General features: G+C 42.0%; 1 protein-coding gene across 5 annotated transcripts in view; it reads left to right on the forward strand.

Moving 5' to 3' along the window:
* The window catches only part of CTPS2 (CTP synthase 2), a 414,745-nt gene that overhangs the window by 347,988 nt on the left and 43,141 nt on the right, over window positions 1–23,616 (forward strand). For 4 of the 5 annotated variants that reach the window (XM_040338655.1, XM_040338657.1, XM_040338654.1 and 1 more), the window contains one exon: window positions 4,935–4,937. The exons of the other annotated variant lie outside the window; for it this stretch is intronic. In XM_040338655.1, coding sequence (XP_040194589.1) covers window positions 4,935–4,937 — 3 coding nt within the window. The remainder of the gene's footprint in view (window positions 1–4,934; window positions 4,938–23,616) is intronic. 5 annotated transcript variants of the gene reach the window in all.

The raw sequence follows: 23,616 nt of genomic DNA on the forward strand, positions 1-23,616 counted from the left end.
TTGAACCATACATTTTGTATGGCTCAAATCACATCGCATCCGCACCAAAATGGTGCAGGATCATTTTTTTCCCCCGCACCTTGATCTCTTCGCATGGGTGTTCACACTCATGCAATGCTATTCTGGCAATCACACTGCATTTTGTGATCTGTTTCAGGGTGTCGTTAATCTAACATTGGCACCCGCAACAGATGGCATGGACACTGTGCAATGTGGGAAAACGCAGCGAATATTGTGCATTTCCCGCATCGCACCAGTGTAAACCAGGGCTGAAATGTAATCAAGGATTTCCCTAAAGATTAATAATCTGTCTTATTGTACAGTACGTACTAATAATGCAGCAGTTTCTATATTAATGTCACAGCAGCTCTACTACCCCTATATTTTTTTGTGATCTCATTACAGCTTTAGTTGCTTGAAGTAAGCCTGTCACAAGAAACACGTGGCTGCCATTGCTTACTCTTCCTAAATGGAAGACCTGGCTGTTATACTGACTCTCCTACATCTCTTAGATTTAGTAACCTAGAACTAGCAGTGAGGCTATGGCTAGTCTTATCCATCAATTTTTTTATTGCATTGATCTCAGATATTCAGACGTGACCCTGAGCATCTTTTGTCTGGATTCCTTTGGATTTGATATTCTGTACACAGGTGTGTCATATACAGATATGCAGCTACTGGTGTGCTGTGGTCACTCACACACACTGAGCATTAAAAACACTGCTTTTAGGGTATCTATTGGCTTGTTTTTCTGCCTCTAATTGCCCCTCCATGTTATTTTATGTGCCCATGCACACACAGGGGTTGACTTACTAAATAGACTGTATCATCCAATCATGTGCAAGTAAAAATTATGTTTTTTTTATTTTCCTTACATGTGATTGGGTGTTTGTAAAGTTAAGCTTTACCTCAAGTACAAAGGAAAACCCAGAAACACAAGGGTTGGGGCCACCAGGAAATGTGCTCTTTTTCCTGTCCAAGTCATGCCTGAGTTTTCTCCTGCAGTGATGCACCTTTCCCGCATTTGGCCCCATTCACACCAGTGGACTGATCTGATCCACCTGTCCGCTTTTTAGGAGGACCCGATCTGAGCACCCATTGTACTCTATGAGGAGGCGGATGTAAACTGACATGTGTCTGTTTACATCCGCCTGCATCCGAATTGATCCGAGCCGACAAAAACAGACAGATGGATCGGGTGACAGTCGGATGAAAACAGATGGGCAATCCATTTCCATCTGACTGTCTTAGAAAAGAGCAGGCTGTGTCTGCTATGCAGAGAGGACACGGACCTGTCATCTGCCTGCTCAGCGGGGATCAGCGGACAGATTCCCCGCTGAGCAGGCGGATCCACTTGACGAAGTGTCTGTTCCATGTGAATGGGGCCTTTATTATTACTGTTTCAGTTTAAAGAGCAATTGTAGGCCAGAATATTGAGAACAGTGTTGCCTGTCTCTGTCTGTATTTCAGAGCTTAATGGATGAAATGTTTGTAGATAATGGGCTCCACATATATTTAGATAATGTGAGATGATGTATACATCTGTTGAATTTGTATATGCTGAATAATGATAACAAGGAAATCACATAAGTATAATCATATAACGTATTGAATAATCTCACTTAGGCCCCGTACACACGACCGGATCTGTCCGCTGATACTTGTCCGCGGACCAGTTTCAGCAGACAAGTTCGGTCGTGTGTACGGCCTATCGGACCGTTTTAGGCCGGACATTTGTCCAGCCGACCATTTTCCAGCAGACAAAAATATCTTAGCATGCTAAGAAACCTGTCCGCTGAAAACCTGTCTGTCGGACGTGTTCGGTCGTCTGTACAGACTCACCGGACACGTCCAATCGGCCGCCATCCCTCGCATGCGTCGTACTGATTCGACGCATGCGTGGAAGCTTTGAACTTCCAGGGCCGCCCACGTCGCCGCATCATCGTCACGGCGACGGCGCGGCCACGTCCCCGCATATTGTTTACACGCGGATTTCTGTCTGATGGTGTGTACAACCATCAGACAGAAATCTCCGGGCGGACATGTCCGCTGAAAACGGTCCGGCGGACCGTTTTCAGCGGACTGTCCGTCCGTGTGTACGAGGCCTTAAACGTGTTGTGCACATGATATAAAAATTAACTTTTCCTGTAACAGGCTAAATGGAAAAAAACAAGCAAGGAAACAAGGCACAATGCACATTGGTAATAGAAAAAAAACCCTCTGCTGTCTATAAACCACTGAACTTACAGTCAAGGGATGACTAGTATATAAAAATATTCATTATGAAATCACATTCTGAACACTTGACACACAGCACTATAATACAAATATACTGTACGTTTATCACAGCAGTGTGCCTTTATGCGTCTTTACTTGACATGTATGTGTTGCTTTGTTTGATGGGAATGACATGTCTGTTGATATTGTTTCATTAACCACTTCAACCCTTTAGATCGAACCTATACATGATTGAGTTTAAGTGGATATATAGGGATGATGACTACACCTGCAGAATCATCCAAGTATCAACATTTTCAGCAGGCAATGGCCTTTCTTGTAGAAGTGATCCAAGTGGCTATACAGCTGCTTGATCACTTCTACAGGGTGTGGAAGGGGGGCCCTTCCCTCTGTGAGATCAAACCAGAAGGAACGGGGATTTAGTCACTTCCAGTTTTAGTTTGACTTGTACAATATCTGACCAAACTGATCTTAATTTGATTGAGGGCAGAAGAGAGATCTGGGGTATTATAGACCCCAAATCTCTCCATAAAGAGAACCTGTCGTGCTTACTACTATCACAAGGAATGTTGTTCATTTCTTGTGATAGCAATAAAGTTGATAAAAAAAATTAAAGGAACAATGTAAAAAAGTCTTGCAGGCATATGTAAATGGTGATTGCACCACACAAGTGGAGTATCATCACGAACATCAGAGCGAGAGCAATCATTCTAGACCACCTGTAAAGATTTTTAAAGCATGGAGATTTTTAGGGTACCAGGCGTAGGCAATTTTAAAGTACTGCATCTTAGGTTTCTATTTACTCATAACACCAACTTTTATATTTTACCAACATTTTTTTTTATTATTTTGTATTTGGGTGGACTAAAATTCATTACAGTGTATTTTTCCTAAAAAAAATGGGTTTTAGAAATGGCTGTGCAAATATGATGGACAGAAAATTGCAGCAAACAACTTTTTGTTCTCCAGCGTCTCTGCTTTCAAAAAAATATATAATGTTAGGAGGTTCTCAGTAACTTTCTAGCAAAAAAAAAAAAAAAAAAGCCAAATTTTACATGTATAACAGAAATGTCAAAATTGGCCTGGGGGTAAAGTGTTTAATGAAAAGCATATAGTAAAATATTTCCTTCTTTCAGATAAAATTGGCATTAAAAATGCCTATAACATAGTTATGCACGTGAGTTTTTCCATTAGGCTTTCCCCATATCATACTGTAATGTTTTACATTAATTAAAAAGCCAACGGCACTAATGCTTTTAAAAGGATGAGGATTGTTCGTCCCTGCTGAATGAGATGATTGCCAGCATTGTGTTCTACTTGCGATGGACAGGATAAAATACTACAAAGACTCCATTAGCAGAGTTAAAAGGACAACTCGATACAATACAAAGAAGCTGTGAAGATGTATCAGTTCATGAATCCACATATTTGTTTTTCTCATGCTTTTAGTCTGTTTTGTATTTATAATACACTTTCTAGTCACAGGTATTGATTGCATTCTTCTTTACTATAAGGTACTTAAGTTTTCCATTACACATTGCATTGTTTTTTACTGTAAATGCTGTAAATTCCCATATAATGAATTCTAGAGATATACTAATGTAGCTGTTTGATTGCAAGTATTGAACTGTCTAATTTGTTTTTACCTGTATTTTAATGCTTCCATCGGATGTCCTTGAAGAAGGCAAGTACATTTGGGTTCCTAGTTTCTTCTTTTTTTTCTGCATGGGTTCTGTGCACCATACTTATACTGTATATGCCAAGTTGTTTGTGATAGTAACACAATATTATAACATAATCACGCTTTTGTTAAAACTATGTGCCTATTTTCATGGAAATAATAGGGTGGCAGCACTAGGGTCCTTAGTTGCAATCCCAATCAGAAAACGACCTGCATAAAGATTGCATGTTCTCCCTGTGCATGTTGCCGTTTTCTCCAATTACCTAGTTAGTCAGGTTAAAAAAAGACACAAGTTCATCTAGGTACAATTCTCCAGGTTATACACACATTCAAAAAAATATGCTAGTAGGCATTAATTGGCTTCAGTCTAAATTGGCCCTAGCATGTGAATGTATATGGCACCTTGGAGGAAGGGGCTGATGTGAATGTACAATATGTAAAGTGCTGCATAAATTGTTGGAGCTACAGCTACAGTATTATAGATACCTGTAATACATTAAAACACATACTTTAGCTGTGCAGAGATCTCAAATACATTGAAAATTGTCTCAGAGGGAAGACATAACACCTGAATGTCATTTTGGCACAGTCAGTGTATGATTGGGTCTGAGTTCTTTCTGAATACTCTCTACAGCAGTGGTTCTCAACCTGGGGGTCGGGACCCCCTCGGGGGGTCAAATGATGATTTGCCAGGGGTCACCAAATTCGGGGCTGTTCCTGAAGCCGGCACCGCTCTACCAGCCTTTTGCGGCCCCCCAGCTGGTATGTTCCTGTGGCCTCCCACCAAGGAGTTAGTGAAGGAAGAGATACAAGGGAAAGAAAGGAGAACAAAGAGAAAGAGTGAAACATCCTAAAACGTACCATAAGGGGTTTTAACACTATGAGTGGAAGGGACTCTGGGAGCGCTATATGTCTGTGGGTTAGGGGCGCAAATTACTTGTCTTGCCACGCAAATAATTTTACCATTAGGGGTCCCCACAACTTGGGAAATTTTATCAAGGGGTCACGGTGCTAGAAGGTTGAGAACCACTGCTCTACAGTAAGATTACCCTTGTTTCAAAAAGAGTGTTGTTTGGAATATGGGACTTTAAAAGTGCATTATCATATAAGAAATCACTCAAAAATGTATATAAAAAAATATACAATTTTGTTTACTAGAGCAATATCATAAAACTGATGGATACAGTACGGTCATAGCCGTAGGTGTACGCAAAACAACCTACTATTGACAATGAATAACTTTCATCACATACTTTCATCACGTTCATATTTTTCTACATGTTTTGCCATGATGGCTTTCTTTTCTGTACACATTTCAAGCTGATCGATTGTAGATCTTGCATACCTAATAAACAAATCCTTTACCTTCTTCCTGAAGAAGCCATCATGGCGAAACATGTAGAAAAAATATAACCGTGATGAAAATATGTATGCGATTACAGTTATTCATTGTCAATAGTAGGTTGTTTGTGTATACCTACGGCTATGACCGTACTGTGTACATCAGTTTTATGATATTGCTTATTTAATAAATATTTTTGTATACTTTTTTATATACATTTTGAGTGATTTTTTATATGATAATGCACCTCTAAAGTCCCATATCCCAAACAACATTCTTTGCTATGTCTAAGGGATGTTGGTGCCATAACTTGTAAATACATTTTATGCTGATCTCTGCTTACCTTCCTGACCTAGTTTCAAAAAGTGTATAATAGTACATAACAGGGATGCCACATGATAGGTGTTTTGCACTCTGGCCAGCCTACATTACAATCTCTGTGTAATCTCTAGTCTGTGTATAGAAATTCCTGAAATAATCGTCTTTTATGGTAAGGAAAGAGTGTTGGTCCATCGAACCTCGCTTATGGAAGGCTTTTTAAATTGGAACGGTGGTGTTGGGTTTCATGCTACAGTTCTGGAATGTGTTTTTTTCATCCTAATCTAATGAATCACAATATCATTATGTTACAGTTCATATCTGCACTTTTCAATGCTAGTAAATGGTTCCTAATGCAGTAATAAACCCATATAGAAAATTTTTATATATCGCAGCTTATAATGTGGTGGATGCCCCTAACCTCTTGCCTACAGGGTACTTACACTCCCTTCCTGACCAAGCCATTTTTCAGCTTTCAGCGCTGTCGCACTTTGAATGACAATTGTGTGGTCGTGCTACACTGCACGGAAACAGATTTTTTATCATTTTCTTCACAGAAATAGAGCTTTCTTTTGGTGGTATTTAATCACTGCTTGTTTTTTTATTTTTTACAAAAAAAAGACCAACATTTTTGAAAACAAACGTTTTTTTTTTTACTTAGTTTCTGATGTGCGCTGATGAGGCGGCACTGATGGGCACTGATAGGCTGAACTGTTGGGCACTGATGAGGCAGCACTCATGTGGAGGCACTAATATTCCACACTTATGGGCACTGATATGTGGCACTTATGGGCACTGATATGTGGCACTTATGGGCACTGATATGTGGCACTTATGGGCACTGATATGTGGCACTGATGGGCACTGATATGTGGCACTGATGGGCACTGGTGGGCACTGATAGGCAGCACTGGTGGGCACTGATAGGCAGCACTGGTGGGCACTGATAGGCAGTACTCATGGGCATTGGTGGGTTGCACTGATGGGCATTGATCTACAGCAGTGATGGACATTGATGGACAGTACTGATGGGCGGCACTGATAGCCAGCACTGACTGGCATTGCTAATGGGCACCGATTTGTGACACTTGTGGGCAGTGGTGGGCACTGATTGCTGGCACTGGTGGGCAATGGTGGGCACTGATTAGTGACACTATATTGCTATATTGTAATCAGGGCACTGATGATCAGTGCCCTGATAACATGTGTAGATGTCCCCCTACGTGGAGATACCGCTGATCGGCTCTCCTCGCCACACACTCTCAGTGTGAGGCGAGGAGCATCAATTACCGGCATCTCTGTGTTTACATGTGACTGGCTGTGATTGGACAAAGCCGATCACATGGTCAAAGAGATCAGGCTGATCTTTACAGAGATCAGGGTCAAGCCGTGTCCTAGCAATACGCCGTGGCCGCATCATTTGACATTGAGCAGGCGGCAACTAGTTAAAGAGGTTGTGATCCTTAAAAAAAAAAAAAGAGATACTGTTCCACTTTAAAGCATGTTGTGCTTGTGCGGTGTCATTTGTCCCCTTCTATGCTGTAAAATACCTGGTTGATCCTGTCTATTCCTTTGTCCCCCTAGGTGTGCTGACCACGGTAATCATGGCTGCTGTTCCATGATACCGTGGTCAGTTTATGTGCCTCCATCATCCCCCTGTGTTTAGAGTCTCTCCTTCTCCCCCTCCCTCCCTGCCGGTCTTTTCCTAGAGTGTGAACTGAGCTCCAAATCTGCCCCTCCCCTCCTGCCGCTATGCTGTGTGGCAGTAAAGTTAGTGATCACAATTACTGCCAGGCCCTCTGTTATAACAAGTTACAGTCGTATGCAAAAGTTTAGAAACCCCTGACAATTTCCAAGATTATCATTTATAAATATTTGGGTGTTTGGATCAGCAATTTCATTTTGATGTATCAAATAACTGAAGGTCACAGTAATATTTCAGTAGTGAAATGAGGTTTATTGGATTAACAGAAAATGTGCAATATGCATCAAAACGAAATTAGACAGGTGCATACATTTGGACACCCTTGTCATTTTATTGATTTGAATACCTGTAACTACTTGGCACTGATTAATTGGAACACACAATTGTTTTGGCAAGCTCATTAAGCCTTGAACTTCATAGACAGGTGCATCCAATCATGAGAAAAGGTATTTAAGGTGGCCAATTGCAAGCTGTTGTTCTCTTTAACTCTCCTCTGAAGAGTGGCAACACGGGGGCCTCAAAACAACTCTTAAATGACCTGAAAACAAAGATCATTCTACATTATGGTTTAGGGGAAGGCTACAAAAAAAAGTTAACGCAGAGATATAAGCTGTCAGTGTCCACTGTGAGGAACATAGTGAGGAAATAGAAGACCACAGGCACAGTTCTTGTTAAGGCCAGAAGTGGCAGGCCACATAAAATATTGGAGAGGCAAAGGCGAAGGATGGTAAGAACGGTCAAAAACAGTCCACAGACCACCTCCAAAGACCTACAACATCCACTTGCCGCAGATGGTGTCACTGTGCATCCTTCAACAATTTCACACACTTTGCACAGGGAGAAGCTCTATGGGAGAGTGATGCGAAAGAAGCCTTTTCTGCACACACGCCACAGACGAAGTCGCTTGAGGTATGCAAACACACATTTGGACAAGCCAGCTTAATTTTGGAATAAGGTGCTGTGGACTGATGAAACAAAGATTGAGTTATTTGGTCATAACAAGGGGCGTTATGCATGGTGGCAAAAGAACACAGCATTCCAAGAAAAACACTTTTTCCCCACAGTAAAATTTGGTGGAGGCTCCATCATGCTGTGGTGCTGTGTGGACAGTGCCGGTACTGGGAATCTGGTTAAAGTTGAGGGTCGCATGGATTTCACTCAATATCAGCAGATTCTTGAGAATAATGTTAAGGAATCGGTCACAAAGTTGAACTTACGCCGGGGGTAGATATTTCAACCAGACAACGACCCAAAACACGGCTCAAAATCTACTCTGGCATTTATGCAGAGGAACAAGTTCAATGTTCTGGAATGGCCATCCCAGTCCCCAGACCTGAATATCATTGAACATCTGTGGGGTGATTTGAAGCAGGCTGTCCATGCTCGGCAACCATAAAACCTAACTGAACTGGAGATGTTTTGTAAGGAGGAATGGTCCAAAATACATTCATCCAGAATCCAGACACTCATTACAGGCTATAGGAAGCGTCTAGCCTCTAGAGCAGTGGTTCTCAACCTGGGGGTCGGGACCCCCTTGGGGGTCGAATGATGATTTGCCAGGGGTCACCAAATCCTGGCCTGTTTCTGAAGCCCACACCGCTCTCCCAGCCTTTTCTCGGCCACCCAGTTGGGCTGTTCCTAGAGCCCGAGGCCACCCACTCAGCCTCTTTGCAGGGAATTCAGTTCAGGGCATGGCTGGGGGGCTGTAGACTAGAGATCCACTGACTGGTGAGGACTGTGAGGTGGGAGGAGCTGGAGGAGACCCTATCTCCTGATTTTAGCATAGGTGTCACTGCTGCTAGACACCACTGTAGTAAGGGTTCCACGCTACGAAAATAATTTTACTGTTAGGGGTCCCCACAATTTGTGAAAGGTTATCAAGGGGTCACGACACTAGAAAGGTTGAGAACCACTGCTCTATAAGCTGTTATTTCTGCTCTACAAAATATTGATGTGATTTTCCTGTTGGGGTGCCCAAATTTGTGCACCTATCTAATTTTGTTTTGATGCATATTGCGCATTTTCTGTTAATCCAATAAACCTCATTTCACTACTGAAATATTACTGTGTCCTTCAGTTATTTGATAGATCAAAATGAAATTGCTGATCCAAACATCCAAATATTTATAAATTATAATCATGGAAATTGTCAGGGGTTCCTAAACTTTTGCATACGACTGTATAGTACACAGTATATCTGTGTTTTTTTTATTCTGCAGCTAAATACCATTGTCTGTGTGGTCACATGACTGTCCAGCTGACATCAGAGGAGAGCGGCGGGCGGTCTTGTGAGCGCATATCAGCTATGTGAAAAAAGGTATTTAGCTGCAGAATTAAAAAAAAACACTGTGTAGTATAGCTTGTTATAACAGAGGGGCTGGCAGTAATTGTGATCACTGAATTTACCACCACTTTACGGTCCTGTGTAATCTAATATGATTGACCACCTTTTATCCCCCCCCCCCCCCATATTTTTTTCCTCTCCCTTCCCTTTCTTTTCTGTCCCTTGGTCTTCTCCCCACTCCTTGCCTGGAACCCTAGACCTTTCTGGCCGTACTCCCTTGGTGGAGCTTGTTTGCCGGATTGTTATTCCCCCTCCACATGTGATCATTTGGTATAAATTTCCTCTTCATGGTGACCTTATTCCCCCATAGCACCTGGATTTCGGCTCGTTGCATGTTAGAATCTATTTTGGGAATTTTCTCATGTGTTGAGGACAGATCCGTTCACTACTGTCTGTGTACCTTCTTATGCTTTAATCTTGCGAACTTTAGTGTTTGTGTTTTACAGACGATAAGCTTTGTTGAACTACATTTTTGTAAACCCCCTTTCTTTCTTATTTGTTGTAACCAGGGGAGGGCTGGCAGCTTTAGGCCTGGGGGGCAAGTCCAGTCAAGTGGCCCATTGAACCACTGAATCTACTCACCATCCATGCCACCTGATTTTATAACGGATATTGATGTTATGAAGCAAGACAAATATTACACGACACGACAACGATCTCGGTAGATAGAGACGATGACATGGCTCAGTCTTTACCCAAGTGATCAGCTGTGTCCAATCACAGCCAATCACATGTAAATGTGAAGTGTCATCTATCGGCTCATCTCACACTGAAAGAGTGTGAGAGGAAAGCCAATCAGCTGCATCTCTTCACAGGGGAGACCTGTACCGGCACCGGTAATCAGGGCACTGATTACAGTGCAGCCCCATCAGTGCCCAGCAATTGATGCCAGTATGTGCCCATCAGTGACACCAATCAGTTCCCATCAATGACACCAATCAGTGCCCATCAGTGAAACTCATCAGTGCTGCCTTTTTATGGCCCATCAGTGCCTGTGCCTTCAGTGCTAATTGTTGCCGCTCATCAGTGCCCAACAGTACTGTCCATCAGTGCCCAACAGTACTGCCCATCAGTACCCAACAGTGCCACCTATTAGTGCCCTCCATCAGTGCGGCATATTAGTGCCGCCACATCAGTGCCACCTCAAAAATTACTTCTTTACAACATTTTCTGACATAAGCTAAGAAAAACATATTTTTTTTAAAAAAATGTTTTGTTTTACATTTTTTTCAGCAAAAAATAAAAAACCCAGCAGAGATTAAATACCATCAAAAGAAAGCTATTTGTGTGAAAGAAAAAAAAACAATACAAATGTTATATGGCTGCCGTGTAGTATTATCACGTAATTGTCATTAAGGATCGTCAAATTTTCTTTTTTCATTCAACCCGCTGGTTGAACGAAAAAAATAAAAATCATGCATGGCCAGCCTATGTCATATGGTAAATTTGTATCTAATCCTTACACATGGATATGAGCTTAGAAAGAATGGAGAGGAGCTCGGGAGGAATGAATAGGAGCTCAGGAGGAACTGAAGACGGATGAGGAGGAGCTAAGGAAAAACTAGGGAAGAATGAAGAAAAACTCAGGCGGAACTGGAGAAGAATGAGGAGGAGCTCATGAAGAATAAGGAGGTGCTTAGTAAGAACTGGGAAAGAATGAAGAGGAGCTCAGGAAGAACTGGAGAAGAATGAAGAGGAGCTCAGGAGGAAGTGTAGAAGAATGAGAAGGAGCTCAGGAAAAACTAGGGAAGAATGAAGAGAAGCTCAGGTGGAACTGGCAAAGAATGAAGAGGAGCTCACGAATAATAAGGAGGTGCTCAGAAAGAACTGGGAAAGAATGAAGAGGAGCTCAGGAAGAACTGGAGAAGAATGAGGGAGAGCTAAAAAAAATGGGGAAGAATGAAGAGGAGCTCAGGAGGAACTGGAGAAGAATAAGGAGGAGCTCACGAAGAATAAGGAGGTGCTCAGAAAGAACTGGGAAAGAATGAAGAGGAGCTCAGGAAGAACTGGAGAAGAATGAGGGAGAGCTCAAAAAAATGGGGAAGAATGAAGAGGAGCTCAGGAGGAACTGGAGAAGAATAAGGAGGAGCTCATGAAGAATAAGGAGGTGCTCAGTAAGAACTGGGAAAGAATGAAGAGGAGCTCAGGAAGAACTGGAGAAGAATGAAGAGGAGCTCAGGAGGAACTGTAGAAGAATGAGGAGGAGCTCAGGAAAAACTAGGGAAGAATGAAGAGAAGCTCAGGTGGAACTGGCAAAGAATGAGGAGGAGCTCACAAAGAATAAGGAGGTGCTCAGAAAGAACTGTGAAAGAATGGAGAGGAGCTCAGGAAGAATTGGAGAAGAATGAGGGGGAGCTCAGAAAAAACTGGGGAAGAATGAAGAGAAGCTCAGGTGGAACTGGTAAAGAATGAGGAGGAGCTCAGAAAGAATGAGGAGGAGCATTGGAAGAACTGAGGAAGAATGGAGACGATCTCGGGAGGAACTGGGGAAAATGGGGAGGAGTTCAGGAAGCATGATGGGGAATACAGGTGGAGCTCAGGGAGAAGCCCTGGAAGGAGTAGAAGGAGCCCAGGAAGACTGACAGATGAATGAGAAGTCCAGGAAGGAGATGGAGGAGCTTGGGAAAAATGAGGACAGGCTGTAACCGGGGTGTGGTGTGGTGAGAGAAGGCTAACACAGGAAGGATGGGTAACCTAGGGGAATATATTTAAATGGCAGATTGTATGAGGGAGTATGTATCAAATGTGTTTTTTTTTTATTGGAGGGTGGGCAGGTGTATAAAAGTTTTGAGTGCTGTATATTTAGGAGAGGGTAGTAGGTTGCATGGTGATGGTTACAACTAGGGAGTAAAGGGTGGTGACAATCAAGGAGGGGTGTATACATAGTATAATGGGGTGTGATGAGTGTATACAGGGTAGGACAGGGTTTGATGTCATAGCTGTAAGAAGGTGTGATTGGTGTAAGCAGAAACAGTAAAGTGTGATGGGTGGTGAGAGGTGCAAGAGGGCTTATGTGACTGGTGTATGCAGAGTATAGTAGGGAGGGATTTGTGGTGAGAGGTGTTGGCAGGGGTGTTGGGGTGTGATTAGTGTATGCAGGGTATAATAGGGTGTAATTGTGAGTGTTGGGTGGTGTCAGGACTCTGCAGTGAGTGGGTGGCTGTGCATTGGTCTGTAGGGTAGCAGGTGTAATGGGTGTGTGCAGGGTATGATGAGTGTACACAGGATATAATGGGATATAATGGAGTGTATCAGGGTATCAGGTGTGAAGGGTATCAGGTGTGACTGTACACAATAGAGGGGTGTGATGGGTGGTTACTGATGCAGGCTGGGCATTGCAGGGTGTTGTGGTGATTGGGTGACACTCACCAGATCCTCCGGGGATTCGACTCTCCCTCTCGGGACAGCAGCAGCAACACAGCACATGTCTCTCCCATAGGCTTCCCTCTTCCAGGCTCCAGCACCCGTCAGACTGCAGCCTGTCATATTAATCAAGCAGCCTTCTCCCCAAGAGCCCTGTCCCTGTGTTTCAATCATCCGGACAGTCCTGCCCACCACTGGTCATATGACTGCCGAGTGTCCGCGGGACTCCGGGAGCAAATCTGGGCTGGTGAGGGAGGTAAAACTTGTCTCAGACTCAGTACTACAGGGACCGCGGCTGGCTCTTTATTGATCCATCGTATGGTACACAACATGTACAGTTCTGAGCTGGAAGCATAGCGGCCCTTTCACGGGGAATCAGAGGGGGGAATTGCCACTCTGCATCCTGGCCCAGCCCGCCCCTGGTTGTAACATTTAACAACATAAAAATGTGATGAATGCATTCGTTTTCCTTTTATCAGTTTTCTTCCTTTTTTCACCTAGTGATTTGGCCAGTAACACACTTCCTGTCTTAGGGTGTCTCCACCCCACTGGAGGAGCAATAGCAACACCTTTTCAAAAAAAAAAAGCTGAAATTAGGCCTGTGTGTCTGTCAGAACATTGGAGCCGACCTACTCCCGATCAGCGCTCTCCGCCAATGGTGGAGAGCGCTAATCCCAGTGTTTTGGCGGGGGGCATCTCCTTGCCCAATAAAGTTTTTGGCAGATCCAAATGAGATTGTACAGTCAGATTGTACTCCAGTTAGATACCCCAGCAGGTTTTGATGGTCTTGACTAACGGTTAAGCAGTTATAAAAGCAGCTTTTTCCATTTGAGATAAAGGTTCCACATAAATGAATAAAAGCTGAATATTGTAAGAACCACTATTAGTGTTAAATAGTTTGTCCCATCCCCCTAACTGCTGCTTTGGACATCTTGCTCTGTTAAAGGAAGATGAAAAACAGACTTACTGGCTGGATCACCAGATAAAAAAAGGAAAAAAGCCTAAAAAAGGAAAATATTGCAGCCACCACATCTAAGAATTGGCAAGCTGCAATTTATTAAATTTTTGGAGTAAATACAGCATATAATGTATATCTACTTTTTAACTGCTTGCGGACCAGCCGCCGCAGTTGTACTGCGGCAGGTTGGCCCCGCTGCGCGAACCGTCATAGCTGTACGTCGGTCGCTTTAAGCGGGCTAGCAAAAGTGTCCGATGTGTCTCATAATGTCGCAGTCCAGAATAAAAAATCTCAGTTTGCCGCCATTACTAGTAAAAAAAATATACTGTATATACTGTAAAGTTCGGGGAACCAGCTACATCGCAGGACACAGGCTTTTAAATCAAAACTGAGGTTTATTAAACTGAAATAGCTTCACAGCAGCAAAACAAAAGAAATAACAGTCTCACCGACTTGTAGAGCTCAGAACTGCTATCGCAGTTAAACAGTCCTTGCAGGTAAGCAGGCTTCCAGGCAGGACACTGCCAAGTCCTTTCACAGCTTTTCATAGCTTTCACAGCTTTTCATTGTCCACCATTCACCATGCATAGACTCTACTACACTCCTCCACTCTCACCTACAACTTCCTGTCTACTTTAAACCACTTCCTTAGACAGGTGTGTTAACCCTTTCTGTTCCCTTAAAGGGACCACAGTCCAAACAGAGGGGAAATATAACGGCCTTCCAGGACCCAGCCACGGCGTCCTGTACAATACTCAAGTATAAGCTGAGTTTTTCAGCACATTTTTTTGTGCTGAAAAGGCCCCCCTTGGCTTATACTCGAGTCTCTCCGATCTGCATACCTGATCTCCCACTGTTTCTGCAGTCAGTCGGCGGCTGTCCAGTGTAACAATGCCTCGCCGCCTCCTCGTCCTCGTCCATGATAGGCGGAACACTGACTCACTGCTGGGAAACTGAGTATTCCGCCTATCCCGGACGAGAAGGAGGCGGGACTTTGTTACACTGGACGGCCGCCGACTGACTGCGTGAAACAGCGGGAGATCAGGTATGCAGATCGGCACGGTGAGGCAAGCAATGGGCATAGTCACGCTGCAAATGGGCACAGTGAGGCATGCAATGGGCACAGTGACGCTGCAAATGGGCGCAGTGAGGCATGCAAAATGGGCATTGTTGACCCTCTTTTCCACTTACAGTAGCTGCTGTACTTGAGTTAGTAAGTTAATAGGTTTTCCTATTTTTTTGTGGTAAAATCAGGTGCCTCGGCTTATATTCGGGTCGGCCTATACTCGAGTATATACGGTAATAATAAAAATGCTATAAATCTATCCCCTATTTTGTAGACGCTATAGCTTTTGTGCAAACCAAAATATATACACTTATTTTTTTTTACCAAAAATATGTAGAAGAATACATATCGGCCTACACTGAGAAATAATTCACTTAAAAAAAAAAATTGCGTATATTTATTATAGCAAAAAGTACAAAATATTGTGTTTTTTTTCTAAATTGACGCACTTTTTTGTTTATAGTGCAACAAATAAAAATTGCAGAGATGATCAAATACCACCAAAAGAAAGGTCTATTTGTGGATAAAAAAAAGGACGTAAATTTTGTTTGGGTATATCGTTGCACGACCGTGCAATTGTCAGTTAAAGCGACGCAGTGTCGAATTACAAAAAATGGCCCAGTCATTGAGCAGCCAATTCTTCCAGGGCTGAAGTGGTTAAATGACTACATATTACAGCGCCTTTGCTGGAGACTGATGTGCAAAACTTCTAAATAAGCTAAATTTAAAAAAAAAGTCATACTTAACATTTCTTAGTTATTGATTGCAAAGTGTGATTTCAACTGTATGCCCCTAAGAAACCTTTTTTTGTGCCAACCCTAACACCAAATATCTCTGCACCAGCACAGTTCTGTTGGGTAATACATTTATTTTATGTGTGGTGGTTGGTATTTTCCCGAAACGTACATAAGTAACAAATATATAAATAATAATGAAAAATGGACAGGAAATCCAATGTAGTCATCAGGACATGTCAATATTTAAATAGTGACCTTCCAGTGAGATGTGCCATCTTGGTAAGTGCATTATGTTGTGGAATGTTGTTAAAGAAAATAAAGGTTTCTTTGATGCGTGGGCATGTTATGTGTTAGATCTGTGCAAATCTCTGGTACACAAAAGAGGCCTTCAATGTCTTTGGAGACATAAGGACATAATAGAACCAATTCATTCCATTCTACATACACATAGAATCTATCCTTTCCATTGATTTTGTTATTGATTTTTAATTTTTTAGCTCATTTGTATGTGTTTTAGCAGTACACAGGATAAGCAAAGCATTAAAAAGATAGGATGACAATTGTATGTGTTTGTGCGTATTACTAGAAAACCACTTAAGGCACCCTTTGGTACCCGATTTAGGGGGGGAGGGGAGATAAAAATCAGATATGTTGGATATTTTTTCATCCAATTACTATTGATTTCCGCAGTTTCATAGGTCAATTGTTCTGTATGAATGGTGCAAAATCGAATGCTCCCAGGAAAATACTCTATTGTGGTCACTAGCTGCTGCTAACTATCGTTAGAAAAAAGTATGTTCCTCAGCTCCATCTAGTATTTTCCCCAGAATACAGAGAACATTCATTGTTGCCTTGTTTGCAGAGATGGAATTTGCATACAGTTTCGATGGATGAACAGCTAGCTAGGCATGTGCCAGAAAAAATGTATTAAAATTAAAATGTTCTCCACAAATTTTCTATTTTCACCTTAGAACTTGCTATGCTCAAGCAATGACAGTTCTGTGCTCTCTCTACTCGAAAGCTTTTTTCGCTGCTGATACCTTGCTCCTGAGGCTATAGGGCAGCCAGTGATGATACAACTCCTGTGCTTGAATGATGAAGTGCACCATCACAGAACTTGGCTCCACACTTCAGAATATGACAGATATGACAAATGCTAGCCCTAAACATGTGTTCCAGGCAATGTTCAAAAAATGTGTTAGAAAGGGAAAGGAGCTTTTTTTTTTTTTTACAGACAAGATATACACAATCTGTCAACCCCAAAAAAAAACATGAACTGGGATAACTTGTGAAATAATGTAACCCATAGCCACCAATCAGAAACTATTTTACTAATCTGACTACATGTTAACTTCTCTGATTCATTGCTTTGTGTCACTGAACTTGATCATTGCTGTTTACACTATCTTATGAAAGGGCTTTGCTCACTACTCTACCACTACAAAAAGAGACAAAGTTGCTAGCCTTATGTTCTGGTATGTCAGACACAAAGAAACGTCCTACACTCATGCCCCGTACACATGACCGGTTTTCCCATCGGAAAAACTGCGATGAGAGCTTTTGGCCGGGAACTCCAACCATGTGTATGCTCCATGGCAATTTTTCCGACGGGAAAACTGCCGGTAAAAAAAAGAGAGCAGGGTCTCTTTTTTTTTCCCATCAGGAAAAAATCATAGCAGGAAAACCGTTCCTCTGTATGCTTTTCCGACGAGAAATAAACGTGCATGCTTGGAAGCATAGAACTTAATTTTGTCGGTTCATCGTAGTCTTTTACATCACCACGTTCTTGGCAGTCAAAAGTTCATTGGACTTTTGTGTGACCGTGTGTATGCAAGGCACGCTTGAGAGGAATTCCGTTGGGAAAATCATCGTTTTTTTTTTTTTTCGACTGGAAAACCGGTCATGTGTACGGGGCATTAATCTCACCCACTGTGCAAATAGACCAATAAAGTAAATATAAATATATTATCTTTATGATTCCAAAATGAAAATATGAGTGCCATATAGAAATGTGATATACTGTACATATAGTACACAAAGTCCATGTGCCTTTAAATCCGACAAGTGTGCATCTCTGTATATAAAGAAGTCTCACACCCCCCACAGAGAGTCCAGTATTTAGTCCATGCTCAACTGTTCTATGTGTTTACACCATACTCCTACACTGTGCAAAGTGCCACCATTCACCCACATGGATGGAGAACTTCATGAACCTCTGGAATCGAGTGTTCATGGTAAGCATGTATATGTAAAGCAGCTTGCTTGGCTTTTCTCCAGTATTCAAACACTCAAACAGTTCTGCTCCAAAATAATGCCCAAGGCGCATATGCATAAAAACAAACGTGCCCACAATAGTTGTAAATCGTATTATAAATGTTAAAAACACTCACATAGAAAAGAATGAAAAGAACACATCTCATTGGTCCGGCTGCCTACCAGCAAGAACTGCTGTAAGTAATCTCATTGCACTCAAGCCACTTTTCGTCAAATTGTGACGTTTTCGGGAGACCACCCAAACGTTGTTCGTCAAGTACAGATCTAGTATTTGGAGAAGGAGGGTGGAAAAAACAAGACAAACATCAGCCCACCTGAATAACATTTGGTGCAATTCAGGCCCAAGGATCTTATCATCCATGATGAATTATAAGATCCTTGGGTCTGTTTTACCTAACCATCCGAGGAAGATTTTTTATAGGAGCCCCTTGTATTAGTAATCAAATTGTGCTGAATGTTATAGAACCACTGATTAAACCCATGTTTTTTTACAATCTCTGGGGATTCCATTCATGTAAAAACGGTAATGTCTGTAAACATAATTTAGTTAAGGGTTGGAATATTCTGTCATTTCAGTCCAATACTTCTGGAATGTGACATGGGGACATTTATCCTTTGTGTCACTATGTTGCTTACTTGCTGCAGTGCCCTTGTGGTTTAAAGTAATGCCATGAATGATAACTGTTATGCCGCGTACAGACGAGCATACATGTACGATGAAACCGGTCCGCCGGACCGTTTTCATCGTACATGTATGCCCGGGGATTTCTTTATGGTGGCTGTACTCACCATCATACAGAAATCCGCGTGTAAACAATACGCGGGGCGTGTCCGTGCCGTCGCCGCGACGATGACGCGGCGACGTGGGCGGCCCTGCCAGTTAAATGCTTCCACGCATGCGTTGAAGTCATTCGACGCATGCGAGGGATGGCGGGCGTCGGACATGTACGGTAGGTCTGTACAGACGACCGAACATGTCCGAGGGGACAGGATTCCAGCGGGCTGTTTTAAAACAAGTCCGGAAATTTTTGCCCGCTGGGAAAAGGCCCGGCGGGCAAATGTTTGCTGGAATCCTGCCCGCTCGGGCCTACACACGACCGAACATGTCTGCTGAAACTGGTCCGCGGACCAGTTTCAGCAGACATGTTCGGTCGTCTGTACGGGGCCTTACAGTTATTAGTGTGCTCATGTTGGCTCTCAACTGAGCTGTCAAGCCCTCAAATGGCTGCTGTTATAACTGATTACATTTTTAGCACCATAGACACTGCAAATCACACAGAAGCCAAGATAGTGGCTTCCTTGTCTGTATAGGAGGGTCTAAGTGGTTGTAAACCCTTACATATACCCACTAAAGGGAGAATTATCCTTAACCTCCCTGGCGGTATTCCCGAGTGTGGCTCAGGTGTTTTAAATTCATGCCAATAGCGTTAACCCCCCGAGCTACACTCGGGATTGCATCGCAGTAATCCAGGTACAGGTACTTACTGGTCTCAAGGATCCACAATGTAATACTCCCGCTGTATCCTCTGCCCGATGTATCACTGTTCCGTGCCTGCACTTTTACCATTCTTTCTTTCCGTGAACTTGAGAACGTCCATGGCATCCAAAAAGCGATGTGATTCGTGGGGGAAAATAATCCGACACTGAAAGTGGCGACAGCGACGATTGTGCCACTGAACTCAGTGATGTGCGAACTTGGTGCTCTATTGATTGTGGTACGGATCACGTAGCGCCCCCAAGATTCCCATTTAATGCAACATCTTTAATGAAAGTATACGTTGAAGACGACAGCCCCTTGGCATCTTACAACTATTAATGACCGGTTATTAAAAAAATTGTTACTGAGACAAACTGGGTACCAAGGGCAAACAATTAGCTACTACGCATCTGAAAGTTTCCAAGCAGCAGAAAGTGGGAATCAGTGACAAAGATGAGATTTGGAAATTTCTGTGCCTAATAATACTTCTGGGAGTGGTGGGGAAACCCCTGCAAAGATGGTTGTTGGACAACTAACAAATTATTTGCCATTCCATTCATTGGCAGAATACAAATTTTCCCTAATCATCAAATATTTACACTTTGAAAACAACAACGAATTTGATTGAAATTGAAACTACTCATCCTGCACCAAAACTCAGGAAGATTTGGTATCTCAAATGATTCTAAAGAATTTTCAACGGGGCTGTGTCAGAAAGCGATATCAGCATAGATGAAAGTCCAATGGCCTACAAGAGAAGGCTTCGCTGGGTACACATCCATTGCATCAAAGAGAGCACGATTTGGCATCAAAATCCTTCATGCTATGTGGAATCGTCACCTGGCTACATTTGTAATTCAGTCATATACACTGGAAAAGGAACAACATTCAATCCAAAATACAGCAACTATGGAATGGCAACATCTTCTGTTCTTTCACACATTGAGCCATTGCTAAATCAGAAATATTGCGTAACAACTGACAACTTTTATACATCTCCTGAACTTTATGAGTTTCTTCTGCAAAACAAAACAGATGCCTTATGAAACTGTTAGGGCTAACTGGTGCGACATGCCGCCAATGTTTGGCAATATAAAGCTGAAGACTGGAGAATGGTTACCCTGGCAGAAAGGCAAACATGATGGCATTGACGAGAAACATGTGTGCCTAATGAGTGCAGTTTATAATACCTTCACTGTTATGGTACACATGAAAGGTGGGAAAAAAATCATGAAGCCAGAAGTAGTGATAGACTACGATAACACCATGGGAGGTGTTGACAGAGCAATGACATTCTACCCAGCAATAGGGGAAACAGCAAAAAGACATACTACAAAAAAAAGATCTTCAGGCATCTTCTTGAGCAATGCTTGTAGAAAAGCCTACATTATGCTAAAAAAAAAGAGTGATTCATTCTGATTTAATTTGGAAAGTTGCCGAAAAGAACTTTGTGATCCACCAAACACCATCAATGGCTGGTGAATAGAGGCTGGACGTCGTGCTTTTGACGTTGTCAACCCAAGAACACCTGACTGTTCGTCACTTCATGGACAACAGCCCACCAACCGAGAAACAAAGTCAGCACCTAACAAGGATAGTGCGTGGTTTGTCGCTCAAAGCAAGTCACAGTGGAAAAAAATCCGAAAGGCAACCAGGTTCCATGGTCCTTATTGGGACGTTGGACTTTGTGCAGTCCCATGATTTCAAAATTTTTCATACCCGGAATGTTTACTGAAACCAATATGCAGTGCCCTAGTATTACAGTGACTAGTAATATTGCACTCTTGTTTGGACAAATTTCAGGTGTTTTTGATTTGATTACATTATGAATAACATTTATTATTTTTATATTATTATTTGTTATAATTATTTATAGTTATTTATTATATTATAAGTTATGATTTCGTGTTTCAAACTTTATCATACCCGGGGATGTCTACTAGACTTTTGTTGGACAGATTTAAGTGAGTTATTTCCTAAGAATGTATAGGCCTACAATACAAAACAACAAATTTCCATGCAAAACAATGTACCGCTTTGACATTCAATTATCAGAACATTATTATACCGGCAGTGAGGTTAAAGGCTTCTAAGTTGTAGAGGAAGGTTGATAAATTCTTTGAAATGGAGAAAAGAAAAGTGCCACAAAATTCACATTTAATGACTTCTCTAAGTAAGAGAAGTGTGTTCAGGAAAAAGAAATCAAGACCTAAAAATGTATAGATGGCAAAAAAAAGAAAATCCACTAAAGAGCTAATAGAGAAAGAATGTTACAGCGATCAATAAGGAAAGCAATATAAGCATACATTTGTGTTTTGTACCTTAATTGTTTGAGAAAGCTTTGAATTTAGCTAGGTATTGGCCAGCAACAAGTCAAATCAATCTGTGAACTACAAAAGCTATCTAGGAAACACTGTAGCTGTGTCAAAGGTCTACCCAAATTACCATTAATCTTTCTTTTATGTGCTTTGATTCCTTGCAACCAGGATTCAGCAAAGGTTTTGTAGGTAAAAAAAGAGGAGAAAAACACTGCATTAAAAAATTATCATTTAAAGCCGCCAGCACCAAGAGTCAAGATACAAAAAAAGTCCATTCAAAATAATATAAATAAGGTGCAGCGCTAAAAATAATTAATACAAAGTGACAATGGTTAGTAGCATAAAGAGAGGAGAATAATGAAACCCTCATTCATGTTTACAAGTAACACAAATGGTGTTTGTGTATAAAAATGAAACAAAGGTCCATAAAGCAAAATCCAACAATCATCAAAGAATGTTCTCCTCTGTGCTCCGTGATATATGACAGACAGGTGTAGAAAACTGTGATGCTGATCCAGATTGGCAGCAAAGAGAAACCATAATCTACAAACCAGACAGCAGATTTTTGAAGCTGCCTTACCAGATAACACTGACCACCTAAATCACAGCTGGTCAGAACAAGCACAGGGATTTAAGGTCTTCCTCCAAGCATAATGGTTTGTGATGTTCCAACAGCACTCAAAGGTAAAAACAAGAGAAGCGCTCTTTATAATGCAGTATGATATAAAATATTTTATTGGCAAGATAAAAAGAGGCACTTTCAAGTTTCCAGGATTAAAAAGCTCAGCAAGTGTCCAAAAAACAGCATCAAGGATGAACAACATGAAAACGCCACCATCAGTAGGCCCCACCCTATACGTTTTGTCATAGAAGGCCCATCCCAGACTACGTCATCTATGATAAAAAAAGCGTAGGGGTGGGGCCTACGGCGGTGACGTCATCACTGTTCATTCCCTGATTGGTCAGCTTAATCTGTGCTAGAAGGGAGGTCCGTAGGAACGCTGCACAAATGCCGTTTTTGAACACTTGCTGAGCTTTTTCATCCTGGAACCTTGTCAGTGCCTCTTTTTACCTTGCTGATAAAGCATTTTATATCATACTGCACTATAAGAGCGCTTTTCTTGTTTTTACCTTTGAGTGCCGTTGGAACATCATGAACCATTTACAGGGAGGTGCAGAATTTATTAGGCAAATGAATATTTGACCACATCATCCTCTTTATGCATGTTGTCTTACTCCAAGCAGTATAGGCTCAAAAGCCTACTACCAATTAAGCATATAGGTGATATGCATCTCTGTAATGAGAAGGGGTTGTGGTCTAATGACATCAACACCCTATATCAGGTGTGCATAATTATTAGGCAACTTCCTTTCCTTTGGCAAAATGGGGTCAAAAGAAGGACTTGACAGGGTCAGAAAAGTCAAAAATAGTGAGATATCTTGCAGAGGGATCAGCACTCTTAACAATTGCAAAGCTTCTGAAGCGTGATCATCGAACAATCAAGCGGTTTCATTCAAAATAGTCAACAGGGTCACAAGAAGCGTGTGGAAAAAGCCAAGGCGCAAAATAACTGCCCATGAACTGAGAAAAGTCAGCGTGTGCAGCTGCCAAATGCCACTTGCCACCAGTTTGGCCATAATTTCAGAGCTGCAACATCACGGAGTGCCCAAAATCACAAGGTGTGCAATACTCAGAGACATGGCCAAGGTAAGAAAGGCTGAAAGACGACGACCACTGAACAAGACACACAAGCTGAACGTCAAGACTGTGCCAGAGAATATCTCAAGAATGATT

This window comes from Rana temporaria, chromosome 2 (assembly GCF_905171775.1).
Source record: "Rana temporaria chromosome 2, aRanTem1.1, whole genome shotgun sequence".
In the NCBI taxonomy this organism is placed as follows: Eukaryota; Metazoa; Chordata; class Amphibia; order Anura; family Ranidae; genus Rana; species Rana temporaria.